At 38.8% G+C, this 15,184-nt stretch overlaps 1 protein-coding gene across 7 annotated transcripts in view; it reads right to left on the reverse strand.

The window, feature by feature from the left end:
• Positions 1–15,184, reverse strand: part of XPO4 (exportin 4) — a 104,955-nt gene that overhangs the window by 70,277 nt on the left and 19,494 nt on the right. For 4 of the 7 annotated variants that reach the window (XM_026454212.2, XM_026454210.2, XM_026454209.2 and 1 more), the window contains exons 2-3: positions 9,512–9,617; positions 3,630–3,771 (exon numbers count right to left, since the gene is read on the reverse strand). In XM_026454212.2, coding sequence (XP_026309997.1) covers positions 3,630–3,771; positions 9,512–9,617 — 248 coding nt within the window. Of the gene's footprint in view, positions 1–3,629; positions 3,772–3,881; positions 4,053–9,511; positions 9,618–15,184 lie in introns of all 7 variants that reach the window. The other 3 variants (XM_026454213.2, XM_026454215.2, XM_026454214.2) reach the window with 2 other exon arrangements.

A 15,184-nucleotide genomic window follows, 5' to 3' on the forward strand; every position in this document is an offset into this window, starting at 1 on the left:
CCCTGTCTCAATTAAAAAAAATAAAAAGGAGGCCAGGCACGGTGGCTCACGCCTGTAATCCCAGCACTTTGGGAGGCCAAGGTGGGAGGCTCATGAGGTCAAGAGATCGAGACCATCCTGGCCAATGTGCTGAAACCCTGTCTCTACTAAAGATTAAAAAATTAGCTGGGTGTGGTGACGCGCACCTCTAGTCCCAGCTACTCGGGAGGCTGGGGCAGGAGAATCGCATGAACCCAGGAGGCGGATGTTGCAGTGAGCCGAAAGCCACTGCACTCCAACCTGGTGACAGAGCGAGGCTCTGTCTATAAAAAAAAATAAAAAGGAAAAAAAATAATGAGATTATTTTGGATAATATAAGAGACCATGCACATATACATAATGAAAATCTGTTACACATTTAAGTCTACCAAGGTCTCCAGAGTTTAGTGGTTCTCAGGTTGGGGGATGGGGACAAGGGGGAGAAAAGGCTATGATAACTAAACAGCTCCACAAAAAAGAACTTCTCGGCCGGGCGCGGTGGCTCAAGCCTGTAATCCCAGCACTTTGGGAGGCCGAGACGGGCGGATCACGAGGTCAGGAGATCGAGACCATCCTGGCTAACACGGTAAAACCTGTCTCTACTAAAAAAATACAAAAACTAGCCGGGCGAGGTAGCGGGCGCCTATAGTCCCAGCTACTCGGGAGGCTGAGGCAGGAGAATGGCGTGAACCCGGGAGGCGGAGCTTGCAGTGAGCTGAGATCCGGCCACTGCACTCCAGCCTGGGGGACAGGGTGAAACTCCGTCTCAAAAAAAAAAAAAAAAGAACTTCTCTAGTTGACCTGAAGCTCCCCTCCTGGCCCAGAAGACTCCTTAAGGAAGGCTGGTCTAGATGATGATGATGATGGCTGCAGCAGCCAGAGCTTTTACTCCCCACCTGGCCCAGAAGACTCCTTAAGGAAGGCTGGTCTAGATGATGATGGCTGCAGCAGCCAGAGCTTTTACTCCCCACCAGGCACTGTGCTCAGAACTGTCTCATGTAATCCTGACACCAACCATATGAGATGGGTACCAAGTCCCTGTTCTACAGGTAAAACAGAATATTAAAGAGACTTTATGTTAGTTTCCCAAGGTCACATAAATAGACCACTCTTCAGAAAACTCTAACATTTTAGGCCTAGAGGTCAAAAACAATTTTTTTAACCTTCCCACATATAAACTTCTATAAACACAGAGGCTCTAAGGCTTATTTTCTTTTATTACATAAATATAAATAAATATGAAGGTTTTCTCAACTTGTGTTCAACAAGAAGCACACTATCATAATAACTGATTTCAAAATTTTTCGTAGGGTAAAGAAAAATATCAAAATAAGTATCATTTTAGTAGAATTCAACAAAACACGTACCTCTTCCATGGTTACAATTGATAATACAAATTTTGATGTGCCTGAGTTACACTGTGTGCAAAACAACGAACAAAATAACAAAAAGCACTTGCTGACATCACCAAGACCTCTACTCACCTGTACTTACCTTTCTCTATGTACAGAGGGGTCAAAAGAAAAACAGCCCTGTCAGGTCTAGCAAATATAGTCAAATAAAACAACAAAAGAGCAAACTAGTATCACATCCAAATGAACCCACCAAACAAAAATCAATCAATCAATCCAGCATGACAGAGAAAAGAAAGGTTTCAAACCAGGAACAAGTCTTCCTTATTCTATGAAAACCGGAAAAAAACCAGCCATGCCCTCCTCACAAACATGTATATCGACAGGACACATTATCCACTAAACCTGCAACGCTAACAGGCTACAGAAACCTTGCCTTTGTTCTCTCACACATTTTTTTTTTGTATGTAAGGCAGTTAGCAGTTAACAAAGTGCTAAAGTCATGTCAGTATTATTAAATATTATTAACTCAGACTCCCAGAGTACAGTCAACAGAAACAAATGCATGAGAGTATGAGTATGCTCTAAAATTAAAACTGTATGTATATGTTTATTGCCATTAATCACCATTCCTAAGCACACACATTTCTGATTACGTAACAAAAATTTTTCTTCAATGACTTTGGAAATGAACATATGAAGTATTCAACTGCACAAACGGTAAAGACACAAGTGCATTGTCTATTCTTAAAAGAATGCACGGCCTTTGGGGAACTCAACAAAAAAGGTAAATAGTAAATCAATTTCTCCCCAAAAGTTACGCCGCTGATAGTTTTCCTCTTTTTTTTTTTTGAGACGGAGTCCCGCTCTGTCACCCAGGCTGGAGTGCAGTGGCTCAATGTTGGCTCACTGCAAGCTCCACTTCCCAGGTTCGAGTGATTCTCCTGATTCAGCCTCCCAAGTAGGCGGGACTACCGGCATGCATTACCACGCCCAACTAATTTCTGTATTTTTAGTAGAGATGGGGTTTCACCATGTTGGTCAGGCTGGTCTCGAACCACTGACCTCAAGTGAGCTACCCACCTCGGCCTCCCAAAGTGCTGGAATTATAGGCATGAGCCACTGCACCAGGCCTCTTATTTTTTTTTTTTTTAATCATTCAAGAAATAAATGTATACAATCTTGTAAAATGTTTAAGCAATAAGATATGTATAATATAAAAAGAAAATTTCACCTCATTCCACAAAACTGATCCTATTTTCAATGGAAGCTACTTAAAGATTCTGGAACTTCTTATAGAACCTTTTCTATGCACATTTCTCTCTCTTTTTTTTTTTTTTGAGAAGGAGTCTTGCTCTGTCACCAGACTGGAATGCAGTGGTGCAATGATCTCGGCTCACTGCAACCTCCGCATCCCAGGTTCAAGCCATTCTCTTGCCTCAGACTCCCGAGTAGCTGGGACTAGAGGCGGGCGCCACCACACCCAGCTAATTTTTGTATTTTTAGCAGAGACAGGGTTTCGGCATGTTGGCCAGGATGGTGTCAATCTCTTGACCTCGTGATCTGCCCACTTTGGCCTCCCAAAGTGCTGGGATTACAGTTGTGAGTCACCACGCCAGGCCCTCTATGCACATGTCTATGTACATACACGTGTAACATTTGATTTGCTAGTGGTACTTAGCTTCTTCCCTCTTCCCTGTTTTAGGATGCTCACCTGTGTTATATTAATACTTACAATTTTAAATTTAAAACACATTAAAAGAAAGAATCACCTCTACGAAGAATCAAAAGAACAAGTAAAGATAAAGGTTCTTCATCTAAGTCTAAGACTAAGTTCTTGACAACTCAACAACAAAAACACGAACGTCCAGCGTAACCTTTCCAGAGAAACAAAACACAAAACCAAAAGCTTAAATAAAAGGTATTAGTTCATCAAGCACCAAAGTTACCTACAATCATGTGTATACACGGGGTTAAAATACGAGCCCCACATAGAACGTAACCTTAAACATCTACAGCTTTTCAAATTTTTTTCTTTTTTTGTACTTTGTAGAGACGGGGTCTCACTATGTTGCCCAGACTGATCTCAAACTCCTGGGCTCGAGGAGATCCTCCCTCTCAGCCTCCCAAAGTGCTGAGATTACAGGTGTGAGCCACTCTACCCAGCCAAAAGTTTTCAAAATGCAAACAAAAAAAGCTCTAAAAAGACGCACATAAGCTCAGCAAAAGTATTTCAGCGGTACCCCTCCATGTACTTACTTGGGCCTTTGTAAGACATAGGTTAAAAGGAATGTTCGCAGAGACTCGATGCTACCTTTTTCCAAGAGAATCCACTCTCGGACAACTGCTTCCATTATGGCTGTGGCAGCTTGAAAAAGGACATAGTCCACTTTACTAGTTTCTGAGGAGAAAATTAAAAACTTTATTTAAACAACTGTTCATTTTACCTTGAACATTTTGCATTTATTAATTTTAAAACAGAACTTTTCAGACAAGGAATAAGATGGTTACCTGTTCTTTTTTTTATCCAGTGACCTTGCTCTAGCACCACAAAGAGGTTAGTTCCTCTCAGAAGACACCTCAGGCAGGTGGCAGCTAATCACCGATCACAATTTTCACAAACTTTCCTCACCTCTCTTCAACTGTTACTTCCAAAGCATGAAGAACTAAAAAATAACACAGCTTTAAAAAAAATAAAAATAAAAATATAAAGCAATCAGAAAATTTCCTAAGATTCTCACCCTGTGCAAAACAGAACTTTGTATTTGAAAAACATTATAATAAAGTAGTCATTGAACATTACTATCTGTGATGAGCCATGCTGTTAAAATGTTTCGTTTTTAAGTATTCAGCTTTCAGCAGGATGGCCCATCTACAATAGCAAGTCCAGAAATAAAAACAATCATGAGCAGGTTTTCTTTCTCAAAATGTAAAAAACAATGTAAGTCACATTTACACAAGGTGAGAAGTGCTTGTGAATTTTCTGATTGCAGTACTGATCAAACTGAGTAAAATCCCAAAGCTACACTTAGAAAGACCCAGCCTTAGCTAACAAGTTATAGTATCTGATCTAAAATCTAAATCAGGGGAGAAAAAATAGAAAATTAACACACTTTAAAATTTTTTATATTAATTTTCTATTTTTCCTTTTATTCACCAATACCACTACAGTCAGTTTCCAAACAGCATTATCAACAGGGAGAAACAGTCGAAATGAAGTCAAGAAAAAGTAGAAATTTTCTGAGGCTCTAAAAAATAACCATCATGTGAAATCCATGAAAAGCCCATGATTAGACTCCAGATTATTTGCCAAGATCATTGGACATGCGTATCTGAAAGCCATGAGAAATTAACTCTAGGCATAGACTGGCACCTTCAAGAACTTATCAGAAGAGCATGAAGATATACACAGTCAAGCACACCATTTTCTCTCCTATTCAAGCTCAGGTCATTTAAAAATCTTACAAGTGTTCTTGACACATTTAGCTATAAAAATGTATGAGAAAAGGTGTACCCTATATAAATTCCTACCACATTAGATTACTACATAGGAGTTTTGATCATACCAAAACCACTAAGAGAAACCAATTTGAACCTTTTTTTAAAGTTTTGATTATTCTATGCTATCTTAACATGAACTCCAACTGAGATGATAATCAGAATTGATACAAATTCAGAAACTTTAAAATATAATAAACAATTAAAATAAAGCAATAACTTCTAAAAATGTGAACCTATTAGAAAAGATGTGCTTAAAGTTCTAGTTTTTAAAAGAAAAAAAAAGATTTGAACAGCGATCCAGCTCCATATGTTACTGTCTCATAAAGGTAATTCAAATAATCTCTGATTATAAACCTCTTCTTAAAGAAAATGATGTTTGTTTGCCTATCTTCATTTTCTATCGCAATAGTAAAAATTTTAAGGACAAGAAACCGGAAATCCTTAACCATGGAATTTCAACAATGAAGCAAAATCTAAGGTACGCTCAGAATTTTAGATATAGACCTCCAAAGACCATCTAAACCAATCCCTCCATCTTACAGAGACTGAGGAAACTGATGCCCCAAGAGACAGAGAGGAAACTGAGGTCACATGGCTGGTAAATGTTTCTTGAGCAATACTAATGTACCCTGAAACGCACATGCCACTGAAGACAGAGCAAATAAGCACCTTCACCGTTAACAAGCACTGAAACATTCCTATTTCTAACTATTTGTTTTCACATCCAAGCCGTTTTCTGCCCTTTGGAGGTGGGTGGGTGTTGGATGTGAGGGGGCAGTTACAGAAAATGAATATTCGAAATTTTCAAGAGACAAAAGTTTCTTAATTCCTTTTCTTAGACACCTCTGCATGGTATTAAACAAAGATCTCTAAATACTCCCATAAGAAGCTGACTCTAAGAATGGACAAATTTTTAAAAAAAAGCCAAATTCCTAATTTAAAAGAAGAAATTTTCCTAATCAATTACCCTTTCTCACAAAAACCACTATTAGCTGTCATAAATTTAACTTATACATAGTAGAAATATGCAAGAGATGCTAGAAGGTACTCTAGAAGCCTACCAGTATGAAATCAGAACTTCACAAATACATATGAGCCTTACTTCTACTCTCTGTTATAAAGATGCCTGAAACTACAGGGTTTTCATGAAGAACTCACAATTCATCTAGCATTTTTTTTTTTTTTTTTTTTTGACATGGGAGTTCCACTCTTATTGCCCAGACTGGAATGCAATGGCACGATCTCGGCTTGCCACAACCTCCGCCTCTCGGGTTCAAGTGATTCTCCTGCCTCAGCCTCCCAAGTAGCAGGGATTACAGACATGCGCCACCACGCCCAGCTAATTTTGTATTTTTAGTGGAGACAGGGTTTCTCCATGTTGGTCAGGCTGGTCTCGAACTCCTGACCTCAGGTGATCCACCCACCTCAGCCTCCCAAAGTGCTGGGATTACAGGTGTGAGCCACCACACCGGCCTCATCTAGAATTTCTAGACTAACTACTTTTGGGAAGATCTGCCACTGTTCAGAGAATAAATTATTTTAGGTCACTTTAGCAGAATGTTTTCATTTGCTACCACAGTAGCTTTCTTTAATAATAATTATGTAAATAAAATTCATTTGAATTTTGTCAGCCATCTGAAACTAAACAGAAACATGAAGACAAAAGTTAAAGTTAATAATACAGGAAAAGCACTACATTCTGACCAAAAAGTATTTTTAAAAAAGAAAAAACCCTGGTAGTGAAGCCACAGATACACAGCTACTACAATCAACTCCCTGGCCTTAAGTATTTCTGTACAAAGCACAGGCCATATAAGCTCCAAAAGTCTGCGCTTTGACTCAGCGACAACTATGCCCAGCAACTAAAGACAAAAAGTCTCAGATGGAAGATGATTTATTAATTCCCAATGACTGACAGCACTACTAAGGAAACAATTTTCCAGAGATGTAAAAGTTTACCAGTTTAACTGACTTTTTGGTGGTTTATTATTTTGGTTTTTTTGGCACTTCTGAGATCAGAAGTCAAAGAAATCCATTTCTCCCTGAGAAGGAGCAAAAGAATGCCACAAAGTTAGCTCCAGAAGAAGTAAACCAATCCCTCACAGTTCTTGATTATTTAACAAGAATAGAACTCGCTTGTTTTTTTAAAGGAACATATGACCCTAAAAAATTTAAATTCCTAAGTGCCAAAGACTTCTGAAGTGAAAAAGTCTAAAAGTGCTCTTCTGACAAAATGCACAAGCATGCCGCATGCACGCACAGCTACACACACCACACACACACAAACACACACACACAGAACAGAGCAAAGAAAATAAAAACTAGAATGAAAACAAAAGGATAAGAAGAGAAAGAAATGAGGAAAAATGAGCAACATATAAAACTCAAGTTAGAAGTGAGAAGGAAGAATTTTAAGAGGCCAGAAAAGGGAAGCATCAAAGAAAGTCTCCCCTTTAGTAGAATATATTACCCAGACCTTCTATAAAAATGACACATAATCCCTAAACAAGAATGTGAAAATTCTGAAATGTGATTGACTGCCACTTGTATGAGAAGTCTTCTTAGAGGAATTTACCCTTCTGTGCTGGTGGCAACTGAATAAGGAGTGAAAAGATTTTCTGTGAAGTTTAGATGTAAACATTAATGTAACACAGGGCTTTGCAGTACATTAATGATTATGCTTGTAATACATGCACTCCACCTTTTAAACGGTCAACGTCTCAAAACCCAAACTGATTTTAAAAGCATGGCCGGAACTAGCAATACTACTCTTTAGAAAATTTTATCAGGAAAACAAAAGTATTCCAAAACAAGCTCAATCATAACAAAGCAACAATACTTCATAAAATATACATATTCTAAAAAGGAAAGAATGGTATAAACAAATACGCTCTAATAAAATACTTATAAGTTAGATCAACTATTTCCCAACTAGTGTAGAATGATACTGAATTCCAATAGAAAGTCAGATGAAACACTGATGGAATCCTAGTCAATGTCATTAAGGCACATGCCATGAAAACCAGACTCAAATTATTTTAGGTTAATAGTTTAACACAATGGTTTTCTAAATCTATTAATGCTGAACAATTTCAAGGCAGTAAGGATGAGTTAATGCTCCCTTAAACTCTTTATGCTGTTTAGTTCTGCTTTAACACTGAGTTAAATAGACTCCACAGGTGTAAGTTAAAACTTCTTAGTGCCAGAAACGAATCCACACAACTATAAAAGCTGACCACTGAAATAAGTAAGTTAATTAATTAAAACAGCTTCAGCGAGAATTTAAAAGGTAGTTGTTGAACCTGTTCCTCTGCTAAGACCTAACTCCTGAATGAGACAGAGCCACCTTCACCACTGCTGCTAGTTCCTTGCAGAGAACACAGCATTTTTTAAGCCGATCATATTTTTTAAAAGCTGTTTAAAATCAAGTATATGGCCATGACATTTACCTTACTGTTCACAAAGTGCTTTTACATCATGAAAAGCAATTACATTTTCACCTCACAAAACAACTTAAGATAGCAAATCCATTAAGGCAAATGGTATCATTATTGCCATAAGGCAGATGCAAAAGAGGCCCAGGGAGGTGAAGTGACTTCCTCAAGGTGCACCACTGGTACCTAGATGTCATAGCTGCTACCTCAGCGCTCTTCCCACTACAATCAAACAACTCTCCTTCATAAGCCCTTATATGGAAAGCATTTTTAACACATAACTTTAAATGTAGTTTACTTCAATCTGGAAACCAGCCTATTGGTAGCTATAGATAAACGTTACTAAAAGCACAAGAAAAAGTCAGATGTTTTAGTTCTTAATACTCAACTAACCAATACTACGGTCACAGATGACTCAAGTAGCTTTCTAGAGCCTTACAAAAGACGGCTCCCACTAAAAAAAAATCAGCCAGCAGTAATCAGGTTATAAAATAACAATAACCAATGAAGTCTCTCTTACTATTACTGAAAAATATCTAAGAGACAGGTGGCACATCATATGTAACTCTTAGAAAATGCCGTCTTTGAATAAGACAGTTATATTTCTTGTGATTCTTTTAGAAGAAATCTTTTCTGTACATGTCAGACATAAGATACTCATAAAACATATTTGACAAAAGTAAAAATCGGTGCTTTATTTTAGGGTACATACAGTGACACCCTACCCAGAAATGACTAATATTCATTAACCAAGCTGAGTACAAACTAAATGGTTAAAAAAAAAAAAAAAAAAAAAACTATGGAAAACAGCTAAAAGGAAATGTAGAAATCTCCAAAAACTGAATTTTAAAACTAACACTGGGCTAAAAGATATTATAGTACATATCCTGTAACAAATTATATTTGAAAACTGAAAAAATACTAAATTTTTCTCTCTGCTATTAACAGCCTTCATGTTATGGTCAATAATAAAACATATTATGGGACACTGTATCTAGGGGAAAAAATCCAAAGTAAAAACAAAGCTTCCTGCCTGGCTTTACAGAATATCGTTAAAGCTCCTCCGGTAGAATGATTATTAATTTAAAAAACTGTCACTATACAAACCTGGTTTTTAAAAAGGAATTTAAAATAGTGAATGTTTAAGACAGCAAACCCAGATCTGATTATGCCAAAATACTTTATATTTTTTAAGTGAATACTTACCCAAAATATGCTTGCAAACTGCAAATGGTGATTTTGATTTCCTAAATGATAAGAATATGTGCTCTGCATGCTGGCGTTGTTCATTATTGACCATGGAAGGTGGTGCCTTGAGAGTTAAAAACAAGAACAGACACACTTATTTAATGACAAAGCGTAAACAATACCATATTCTTACCCACAAGAACAGAAAACACTTTCACTTTCAAGTGGCAAGAGGGACAAACTCTTGCTTAACTTTTTAAGGAACTACAGCACAAAACCTGACAATAAATGTTGAAAACATGGTTTCCGAAAAAAGGAAAAAAATTCCTGGCAAGGTTTGGGTCAGAATTCTTTAAAGGTTTTTTAAAAACCTGCATTTTAGAAAAATAGATACTTATCTAACATTTTGGGGGGTTTTAACATTTAGCTGACTTATTATCACCTTTTATTCCAAAATATACCACTTGCACTAACTTGACCTAGTTCAAATAATTTCAAAATTCTTCAATACTGGGGAAATTGAATCCAAGTTACTAAAAATCAATTTCCAAAAGCAATCCTTTAAGACACAGGATCAAATAGTTCCACCTCAAGTTTTCTAAAATCACTATTAAACCAGAAAAATTTGGGAACAGTTACAGTTTGGAATTTATGAAATGTATTTCTGAATAATAAATTAATCACCCAAAATACAGACTTCTCTCTTAACAAAAACAATTTCTAAAGTCTGCCCAAGTTTTTAAATACCATTTTGGTGTAACAATCCTTCTTCTAAAGACAATAATCTTCTGAGTCAGATCTACCTAAAATGCACATTCCTGTTACATGGTTTGGTTAACTTTTAACCTATTAAGACTTACAAATACTTAATTTGGGAAAGGGGGCTGGAGGTAGATGGCAGGAAAATAAACCTGTATTATTCAAGCGATTGTATAAAGAGGGCAAGTCATAATTTCAATTAAATAATCTAGATGATGAAAAATGCTACAATCAATTATATTAGATCAACACTCATTATAAATTATATCAATTATGCAACATTACTCACTCTAACGTCAGTCAAAATAATTTTTAAAAAGTTGTTCACCCAGGAAAAATTAACTACTGTGAAACTCTGGCTTCAGAGAATTCTTATTATTAGCTAAAGCCAGTTCAGTTCGGACTACTATTCCTAATCATAGAGCACCCTCTACAGTTCTCCAGATAAAACTGAAAATATTTCCATTAAAGAACTGTGTTGGCTGTTCCCTGTGGCTCATGCCTTGGTCTTTGGGAGACCAAGGCAGGAGGATAACTTGAGATCAGGAATTTGAGACCAGCCAGGCAACATGGTGAAACCCAGTCTCTACTAAAAACACAAAAATATTAGCCAGGTGTGGTGGTGCACACCTCCCAGCTACTCGGAGGCGGAAGCATGAGAATCACTTGAACCTGGGAGGGAGAGGTTGCAGTGAGCTGATATGGCACCACTGCACTCTAGCCTGGGTGAAGGAGTGAAACTCTGTCTCAAAAAAAAAAAATTGTGTTAAATTCTTCAACAATTTTTGGAAAGAATTTTGGATGTGGTGGCTCACACCTGTAATTCCAGCACTTTAGAAGGCCGAATAGTACAGATCACCTGAGGTCAGGAGTTCGAGACGAGCCTGGTCAACATGGCGAAACCCCGTCTCTACTAAAAATACAAAAAAATTAGCTGGGCGAGGTGACGCATGCCTGTAAATCCCAGCAACTCAGGAGGGGGAGGCACGAGAATCACTTGAACCCAGGTGGCAGAGGTTGCAGTGAGCTGAGATCCCGCTGCTGCACTCCAGCCTGGACAACAGAGCCAGACTCCATCTCAATTAAAAAAAAAAAAAAACTTTTACTAATAAAACTGTGAGGGCTGGGTGCGGTGGCTCACGCCTGTAATCCCAACACTTTGGGAGGTTGAGGCGGGTGGATCACCTGCCTGGCCAACACGGTGAAACCGTCTCTACTAAAAACACAAAAATGAGTAGGGCTCGGTGGCAGGAGCCTGTAATCCCAGCTACTAGAGAGGCTGAGGCAAGATAATCGCTTGAATCCAGGAGGCAGAGGTTGCAGTGAGTCAAGATTGCACCACTGCACTAGAGCCTAGGTGATAGAGTAAGGCTTTGTCTCAAAAAGAAAAAAAAAAAAAAAAGAACTGTGAACAGCAAACTATATTTTAGAAGTATTTTTGTCTTCCCATTTTCAAATTATTTTGTTTGTTTGCTTTTTGGGTTTTCTGTCTGTTTTTAAGACGGCTTCTCTCTGTTGCCCAGACTGGAGTATGGTAGCATGATCACGGCTCACTGCAGCCTCAACCTCCAGGGCTCAAGTAATCTTCCTGCCTCAGCCTCCTCAGCAGCTGGGACTACAGGCACGCGCCAAGCCGAGCTAATTTTTGTATTTTTTGTAGAGATGGGGTCTCACTATGCTGCCCAGGCTGGCCCCCAACTCCTGCCCCTCAGTGATATGCCTGCGTTGGCCTCCCAAAGCACTAGGATTACTGGTGTAAGCCATCATGCCCGGCCAATTTTCAAATTTTTTATTCCCACCACCTTCTCTAGTTCAATAAGATGAGTCTGTGGGGTTTTTGTTTTATTGCTTTGTTTTGTTTTGTTTTTCTGAGATGGAGTCTCTCTGTTGCCCACGCTGGAATGCAGTGGCATGATCTAGCTCACTGCAACCTCCGCCTCAGCCTCCCAAAGCGCTGGGATTACAGGCATGAGCCACCATGCCCAGTCTTTTTTGTTTTGTTTTTTAAAACACGGGTGTCCCTCTGCCACCCAGGCCGGAGTGCAGTGGCATGATCATAGTTCATGGTAACCTCGAACTCTTGGGCTCGAGGGATCCTTCCGCCTTTGCCTCTCCTGTAACTGGGACTACAGGGGCATGCCACCATACAGGGCTAATTTTAAAATTTTTGTAGAGGGTAGGCACCAAGGCTCATGCCTGTAATCCCAGCATTCTGGATTACAAAATCCCAAAGTCTGCTGATATTACTGACCCTGTGTATATGGCATAAACACTACTACCCATGTTATACTGCTACAAATACAAATCTGAGTTCCTCAAGCAATTTCTGAATCATATATTCTTTCTTATCTTCCTTGAAAAGCACAACACATGCATAATTGTGCAAATTAATATGCTAGTTATTCTACAAATAAAAAACTGTCTAATCTAAAAGATATCCTCACAGCCACATATACTTAATCTACTAGAAGGAACAGGTCTGAATATATTAATATAATAAAGATGAGACTCTATTTATGTCAGATTTTAGAAATAGTAAACTATAATCTAAAAGTTGATTTATATTAATCACCTGGTTAAATATTATCATACAAACAATAAAATTATCAAATCAATATATTAAACGGCAGGATAGTTGTCACTTTAGTTCTCTACAACCAAAATTTTAAATTCCTTCTTGAAATCTACTTGGCAATGGTTTCCAAATGGCAAGCTATCTGTATCAGACAGTCCTGGAAATCTTTTAAAACTGGCAAATCGATTTCCAACCCCAAAGGATTCAACAGGCTGGGAGTCAAAACCAAACACATTTTTCCCTCAAAGTTCCCCAGGTGGTACTCACCCACAAAACTCCCCACTGTCAAACCCACCCTTCAAAACTCTGCTTCCATCTCTCCTTCCCTCATCAGCCTCCACTCACCTTTCCCCAGTTGTCCAAGCACAACTAACATCTCTGTTCCACCTCACATAACACATTGCTTGTCCATCTCTATTACCCAACTCGCATAATGGACTACAAGCCTTTATTTGCTGCCCCCTGCCCTTTCTTTTATTATTTCCCTGACACCAGGGACTTTATTTATCTCTAAATTCCTAGGGCCTACCACATACAAAAGAGAGAGGCATTTAATAGCAACTAACATTTATTGAGTACTTAGGATACGAGGCATTATCTTAGATAGATACATACTTAGGAAAGAAAGAAGAAAGGCAGGAAGGAGGAGGGAAGTTGGAAGGTAATCTCACTAATCCTAACAACTGTGAGGAAGTATTATTATCCCCCATTTACAGATGAGGAAACTGAGGCATGTAAAGAATAAGTAATTTGCCCAAAGTCACACTATTCGTAAGAAGCAGAGCTAAAAATTAAACCCAGGTAGTACGACTCCAGGGTCTTAACACTTAACAGAAACTACATTTACATAGCTCAAATTTATGTAAGACTCATCATGCTTAAGGCTGTCTGGTAGAAAAGAAGAAAATCTTGCTGAAAGTTTTCCTCCGGGACCCAATACAGACATTAAAGTGTTTTACATAGCCTGTGAAGCTTCAGTAAACAAAGAGTAACAAAGGGGCTTCTTGTATTCCCTGTTTATGTTCTCATCATTGCCACTATAGTAAAAGCTTAAAACGAGTTCGCACTTCAGAGATGGAATCCCACAAATCAGAAGGATTGGAAGCAATCGATGGTGGTAGTAGAGACCCGTGACCATTCCAAGGATCTTCAAAACAATAAAAACAAGGATGAGAAAAAACTGAGATTTGTTTCCCGAGATGGAGCTCACAAATTCCTAACTCAACAGACTGGGGTTTCTAGCCCCAACCTTCGGCATGACCCTGCAGCCCAGCTCAGTTGCCTTCAGTTCACAAAATCTCCTGGAGAACACCATCAGTGTTCTAGGGGCATCCAAAATCAGAACTCTAAAGAGTATTTACTAATGAATAGATTAACTGACATATTCCAAGGAGAGACAGAGAGACACCAAAATATCCAAATGGTTTCTATTCAAAGAGTATTTTTCAGGGCTAACTATATGCCAAGCACCATGCCAGAAACGAGGGATCCTACAGGAAGGGAAAAAACCCTGTCCTTGAGGAATTCTATTAGGAAACACAGGCACTAAACAGTCACACAAATAATTCATGAGTCCGTAATTTCTGCCTGCACTGACTCATTCTGGCTTATTCTTCCATCATGTTACTATCCATCATGTTACTAATCCTTTCCTCACAAAAGTCAGGAATCCCAATTGTCAAATCCTACAGCACCTTTCTCTTTTTTTGAGACAAAGTCTCACTCTGTTGCCCTGGCTGGAGTGCAGTGGCGCAATCTTGGTTCACTGCAATCTCCACCTCCCATGGTTCAAGTGATTCTCATGCTCACTGCAAGCTCCGCCTCCCGGGTTCCCGCCATTCTCCTGCCTCAGTCTCCTGAGTAGCTGGGACTACAGGCGCCACCACCACGCCCGGCTAGTTTTTTTGTGTTTTTAGTAGAGACGGGGTTTCACCGTGTTAGCCAGGATGGTCTCATTCTCCTGACCTCGTGATCCGCCCGTCTCGGCCTCCCAAAGTGCTGGGATTACAGGCGTGAGCCACCGCGCCCGGCCATTTATATAGAATTTTAAAAACTCAATAGTATGTTATTGACATTTGCAGGAAGAGTATAAAAGCATGGAAGGAAGGATAAGCAACTGTGAAGCCATGATGGCCTCTGTGGAAAATGAAGACGAGGCAGGGAACGGTGTCTACAGGGACAAAAAAGGGGCTTCAATTGTATCTGTGATATCTTAATATTTTTAAAAGATTGTTTGCAAAACATCTACATGAACATTTGCGAATCTAGGAGGTAGGCATACGAGTATAATGTATATTACTCTACGCATTTTTCTGTCCATTTAAAACCGTGCATTTCTTTAAATAAGTGGGCCTTCT

The sequence above is a fragment of the Piliocolobus tephrosceles genome, chromosome X, assembly GCF_002776525.5.
Source record: "Piliocolobus tephrosceles isolate RC106 chromosome X, ASM277652v3, whole genome shotgun sequence".
NCBI classification, from domain to species: Eukaryota; Metazoa; Chordata; class Mammalia; order Primates; family Cercopithecidae; genus Piliocolobus; species Piliocolobus tephrosceles.